This window comes from Cheilinus undulatus, linkage group 9, assembly GCF_018320785.1.
Source record: "Cheilinus undulatus linkage group 9, ASM1832078v1, whole genome shotgun sequence".
NCBI classification, from domain to species: domain Eukaryota; kingdom Metazoa; phylum Chordata; class Actinopteri; order Labriformes; family Labridae; genus Cheilinus; species Cheilinus undulatus.
Genome location: NC_054873.1, coordinates 48,355,238 through 48,361,874, shown reverse-complemented (window position 1 = coordinate 48,361,874; position 6,637 = coordinate 48,355,238). Strand labels below are relative to the sequence as shown.

General features: G+C 38.2%; 1 protein-coding gene across 1 annotated transcript in view; it reads right to left on the bottom strand.

The window, feature by feature from the left end:
- Positions 1-822: 822 nt before the first annotated feature.
- Positions 823-6,637, bottom strand: part of LOC121515372 (protein arginine N-methyltransferase 8-B) — a 70,850-nt gene continuing 65,035 nt past the window's right edge. The window contains exon 10 of the mRNA XM_041796093.1: positions 823-1,811. Coding sequence (XP_041652027.1) covers positions 1,728-1,811 — 84 coding nt within the window. The 3' untranslated portion in view covers positions 823-1,727. The remainder of the gene's footprint in view (positions 1,812-6,637) is intronic.

Here is a 6,637-nt window from a genome sequence, read left to right as displayed (position 1 = left end):
TTAGTGAAATGAGGATCACCTGAGTGCAGTGAATGTGTCTGAAGTGATGTATCTGAAAGGTCCAGTCACTGGTTTATCAGTATTCCTGGCTACCATTACACCAAAAAGACAACGGAACACTCCAAGCAACTCAGAGAAAAGGTTACTGAAAAGTCTAGGTCAGGGGATGGATACAAAAACATTCCCAGGTCTCTGAACATCCCCCAGAGTTCGGTTAAATCCATCATGAAGAAATGAAAGAATATGGCACATGTGTAAATCTGCCTAGATCAGACCGTCCTCACAAACTGAGTGAGCGTGCAAGAAGGAGACTAGTGAGAGAGAACACCAAGACACCTATGATTACTCTGAAGGAGTTCCAAGCTTCAGCAGCTGAGATGATGGAGAGACTCTGCAGACAACAACTGTTGGCCGGGTTCTTCACCAGTCAGAGCTTTATGGGAGAGTGGCAAAGAGAAAGACACTGTTGAAAACTCAGATTCATTCTGGACTAGAGTTCACCTAAAGGCATGTGGGAGACTCCATGGTCAAGAGGAAGAAAATTCTTTGGAGCTTTTAGGCCATCAGACAAGATGACAAACACGCCATCCCCACTGTGAAGCATGGTGGTGGCAGCATCATGCTGTGGGGATGCTTCTCAGCAGCCACCCCTATTTATGCACTTACTTATTTTACATAACAGATTTTTATTTAAATGGCATAACTGTGTAGAAATCTGTTCTCACTCTTACATTAAAGAGTTTTTTGTAAACTTTTGTCAAAAAATCCAAATTATATTGACCATGATTGATTTATAAAATAAATAAAAGGGTAACGGGGTGAATATTTTTTATAGGCACTCCAGATGAGAAAACTTCATGACTTGAGTCTGTGTTTCCATCATGTCTAACCTCAAACCTGTAAAAGTGAGCGTCTATACATGAACAATTGAAAAAAGCTAAATGCAGCAATGCAGAAAAGCAATAGGTACACTTCGGCACTTGGTCAAGGCATTCAGGACAGGGAAGGTTAGGTATGTTATTGGCATGTCAACATCACAGGGCACACGTGGAGTCCAAGCTGTGCGACGGTGTGAGCTTCGACACCTTCTACTACACACTCACAGGAAGCTACGACGACACTGACAATGCAAACACGTTACCTTTCACGTCACGCACATACACGTACCTACTCACGTTTGTCCTTGGCTGTTAGTTTTTACTCCGTTTATACAGCTAGAAATGAAAGTTTCTCTGAGAACCATTCCCTACAATACGTAATATAACAGAAGAACTACACCTTAAATTTATCGCCTACTGTTAGCAGAATGTGGACAACACAGTGATGGTAAAGATGAGCTCCACTGTGGTTTAAAACTCCATAAGGTCCAGATTATTGCAGAAAACAAATACCGAACAAAACACACAAGCACGTCACTCCATCTCACAGAAACGCACATCAATAATCAATAACATTCATCAGGACTAGAAAATACTCCTGGCTTCGTTTTGTCAGTGTTACATTCAGGGTTGTTTAACAGTCTGTAACTTCCTGTCTCCATCATGCACGGCGGGGGCCACGGTGAAACAGTCCTCAGGGCCTCGTCCGCTCCGTCTTTGGCCTCGTCTCCTCTCATATTCTCTGCGTCTCACCCAGTGTGTCCGTCTGCAGTCATGGGAGCGTCTCTGTCTCCCTCTGGTGCTCAGCGATCACACTCAGTGGGGCACCGACGTCCCCGCTTTCACTTTTTAACGCATCTTGTAGTCGTGTGCTATGGCCGCTTCACAAAGCTGACCTTTGAAGTCAAGCTCAAAGGTGAAGTCCAGGTCTCGCTGTGGGAAAAGAGAGGAAAAAGACGGTGTCAGAGAAAGCACAGGCACAAAAATCTTATCTTATAAACCATTCTGTATTATAACACACAAAATTTGGTAGATTAAGCCCGGGCTAAACACTTTTGAAAAAAATATCTGATTGCAATTATTTTGTCTCATATTGCAAATTTGATTTTAACTGCATTGAAGGGAGTGATGATTTTTCTTTCTCATTTTAAAGAAGACAAACAGACAAAAATAGGAAAGTAGGAATTTTTGCAAATTGTTCTACAAAAATTGACGCTTGAATCTTTGCATGATGTGTAGAGTATAATACCCTTGCATAAAAAGAACATTAAGCTGGTATTTTAAACACAATTTAGGTAGCAGAAATATTGAACCTTCAGTGGATTGAAAATTGCAGTCGGACATATTACATTTTAATCTTAATCTCAAATCAAATCCCCCCAAAAATTACAAAAAGAATTGTCGAATTTCTGTAAAAATACTAAAAAAAAAATTCAAACACTTCAACACTTAAATATCTCAAAGCAAATCTTCCCAAACAATTCAAATCAATTTCCCCAAAATTTACAAATAAATCTCTCACATTTTCTGGAAAATACCTAAAATTTTTAAAGCTAATTCCCACAGAAGTTTAAATTAAATCTCCCCAAATCTACAAATGTTACATTTTTTAAAATAAAAATACAAAAAAAAAAAAAAAAAAAACATAAAAGCAAATCTTTCCCAAAACATTCAAATCATCTTCTTAAAAATTTCTAAATAAATTTCCAAATTATTAATGGAAACACCGAAAAGTCTATACATTCAAAATTTCTATGAAATTAACTTAAAATTTGACCTGCCCCCACATAAAAATCTAATCAAATTTTAAAAAATGTACACACATTTTTCAAATTTTATAAAAATACTAAAACATTCAAATAAAATTTACCCCCAAGTAATCAAATCAACTTCTTAAAAATGTAAAGTTCAAAGCTCTTTCACCCAGAAATTTGAATCTGATTTCTCAAAATCTACAAAGAAATGTTCAAAATTTCTATGAAAATAACTAAAAATAAACCTGCCCCTCCCAAAAAAAAAATCAAATCAAATTCCCAAAAGTTTACAAATAAATGTTTAAACATTCCATAAATACCTAAAAATTTCAAAACAATTTCCAAAGAAGTTCAAATCAAATTCCCAGAAATTTACAAATAAATTCCTCAAATTTTCAAGAAGATACTTTAAATTTTCAATGCGAATTTCCCCCCAAAAATTCAAATCAACTTCCTAAAAATGTCCAAATAAAGTTCTAAAATTTCAGAAAAAATATCTAAAAATTTTGAAGCAAATTTCCCCAAAGATTCGAATCCATCTAAAAAAATAATCTTATTGCAATTTTTATGCCTCATATTGCAAATTGAATATAAATTGTATTGAAGGGAGTGATGATTATATAGATTTCTTCTTTTGAAGAAGACAAAAATATACAACAACAAGGAAAGTAGGAACGTTTGCCAATTATTCTAGAAAATATTGACACTTGAATGTTTGCATTATGTTTACAGCAAAACATCTTTGCCTCAAAAATGTATTAAACTGTCAGCTCAAAGAATCGTTGCTGCCTCTGCTAATTGAAAATGCAGTAGGTCATACTGTGATTTAATCTAAATGTCGATTAAATGCCCAGCCCTCGTATCTAGTTGAACTTTTTCAAAAGCTTCTTGCAGAGCAATCACGTTGTTAACACAGAGATCAGACGTAAACCCAAAGAGAGTTTGGATTCGCTCTCTAATCAGGAGGTCATAACGCTATAAATACAAATGTAAATAAGATGCATTTGAGTTTTGCTTTTTTGGGTTTAAATGTTGCTCATTACACCGAAGAATAACTTCTAAGTTAGAGCAAAGGAGAGAGCCATTTCATGCAGATAAGGCCAGACTAAAACAAAGGTTAAAGCGGGGTACACACATAAATAATCAGGCATTGAACAGTTTTAATCGTACTGTGTGTGGTGTGCGCCAATAATCTCAATACAGCACACCACACACATCATGATTCTGTCCCACCACTGATCTAGAATCTCGTCCTCCAAGCCAGAAATCTTGCGTGATCACACGTGATCTAACAAAAACGACAAAGAAGAAACAGCAACAACTGACAGCAACAACCGGAAAACACAGCACGTAACATGGAAGAGGACATACAAAAGAGGGAATGATGGTGTTCTTGGGACTATTTTAGGACTTTATAGTCTACTGGGCGAGCTGGAGGTGAGTTGTTGTCATAGACATTATATACATATATAATGTCAGTCAGCTCGCTTCGTGATTGGCCACATTCCGTTCCACGTCACAATTCACGGAATCATGACTCGGGAGTCATTGGCTTTCCCCACACACATGAAGATTTTTGGTCGTAAATATTTAACAAGTTTAACATTTACAATCCTCGGCCCCGACTGTTTTCGGAGCCAATTATCGTGACAAATTCACTCTTAACACACCTCTGACCACAGGATAATCTTATAGGATAATCTTATAAGAGCTAAGATAATCGGGCGTTTGCCGTCCTTGGTCAGGAAGGGGGAAAATCGGGACAAAAACAGCCCCATTATCTTTACGTGTGTACCCAGCTTTGATTTTATCACACTCTCTAACTCAGTTCATCAGTGGTGTGTGAACAACACTGCAAAATGCAGTCTTTGTTAACAAACTGGTGCTCTCTCATGTAAACACCTCTAAACACAGTGGATGCTGTAGCTACTAATTGCTCCCTTCCTCTCTCTATCTGCTCCTCCTCAAAGCCTAACTCATGCATGGAGTGCTAACAGTGCACAAATCATGCTCAGACAGTTTTCCTGCTCTTAGGTTTCCATGCAGTCTGCTTTTGTTCTGCATCTGAATGTGGAGAAAAGCTGCAGCTTTACTTGGAACAGAGCTGAAGTGTGATGCTTATCCTATAAAATGCGATGATTCACTGTTTAAAAGAAAGATTCCTCCCTGTAAGTAGCCAGAAAGTACAACTCAAAAGTAAAAAATGCAACAGTACTTTCATCCTATATATGAATAAAATCAAGACCCTGATTTTAAACAACAGATATAAAACCTGGTTTATTGCTTAAAACAGCCAACAGGAGCACAGCTACCATGCAGATGGGGGAGCTGCATTCAAACAGCCAATAGTGCTGCACACCGGGGCGAAGCTTTCATGCAGCCAATTGAAGAGCTGCTTTTTACAGCAGACATCAACACAACTTTCATACAGCCAGTAGGAAAACTGATAGGAAGCAGCATATCACAGCACAGCTTTACAACAGCCAATGGGAGCCCAGATTTCATACAGCCAATAGGAGTACTGCTTTCATGTAGCCAATAGAAGTGCAGCTTTCATATAACTACTGTGAGGACCACATTCATACAGCCAATAGGAGCATTGCTTCTATACAAGTAGCACTGCCGGTCTGAAACAGCCAGTAGATGTGCAGCTTTCATACAGCCAGTGGAAGCCCTGCACAGCTAACAGTAGAGCACCGTTCATACAGCCAATTAGAGCTCAGCTTCCATACAGCCTACAGGAGCATTGCTTTCATACAGCTGATACAGATACATGTGATAGGAACATGGCAATCAAACAGCCATCACAGAGAAGTGCTGCTTGAAGCACTTCTTTGAAGCAGCCAATAGGTACAAAGCTTTCATACAGCCAATAGGAGTGCTGCTTTGAATCAGCCATAGGATCCCTTCTTTTGTTGGCTTGTTGCTTTGAAAACTAACCGCTCCGTTCATTACCTCTAGACTAGTAATTATGAGCAGCAGATATAAATAAATTAAGAGTACTTTAACTTCTGCAGCAGAGAGTATAATATCATCATGTATGGTGGTTTTTCTGATTGATTTCCACCGTGACTGACTCTAAGCGCTCCTGTAGAAAGAGAAAGAAGTGGCATAGAGATAATAGGAGATAAATGTAGGAGAGAACGCTGTGAGCATTTGCATTTGGACCTGACAGCAGAGCACAGTGTTAAATAAGCACAGACTGTTTGAGTGGGACGTCAGGAGGAAGGAAGAGTCTCGCCTCTCGTGCCCAGAGGGGGAGGAGAGGAGACGCTCGGAAGGTCAACAATAGATTCTGTTGTTTGTTTGTCTGAGTGTCGCTGCAGCTGTGTGTTTGACCGTCATCCAGCATGGAGGAGAAAGCAATCTGCTGCCGGCAGCCACACCAGGAAATGACTCATTTTTAGCTTAGATCTAAACAATGCAAAGATGAGGGATTAAACACAGAACTGTGAAACAATGTTTGCATAAATGTCTTCTATTAATCTCACATATATAGATAGTCTTATTAAGGATAGTTCTGTCCAGTGTGTGGCTCAGTTAAATAAATGAAGTCACAGACATGTTATTTATGATGCTAACTTTTAGATTATTTAAAGGTGTGGTCTGAAACCAGAGCTTAAAGCTAGGAGACAGCTTCAAAGTGTTTATTCTATCAAATATGCTGTTAAAAGCTGGTATGCATTAAGAAGTATGCAGGAGTGCGTGTACAAAATGACTCACTGATATCAATTCATCCCTGGTTAATGTGGCAGCATTTACTCTTTTCAAAAAGGTCCTTAAAGAACTGTTGTTAGCTATGTTTTTAGTTTTTAATTTGTGCATTTTTAAGCTTATGGTACTTTGCTTCCTTTTTGGATAAAACCCTGCTTTTATTTTGAAAGACAATAAGGAACTTCTGGTAGGTAATGACATAAAAAATGACTTGTTAAAAAGTTTTTAAAGTGATAAAAATAGGAAAGGATAAAAAGTGAAATGTGTGCTGTGTTTGAATGACATTGCAGT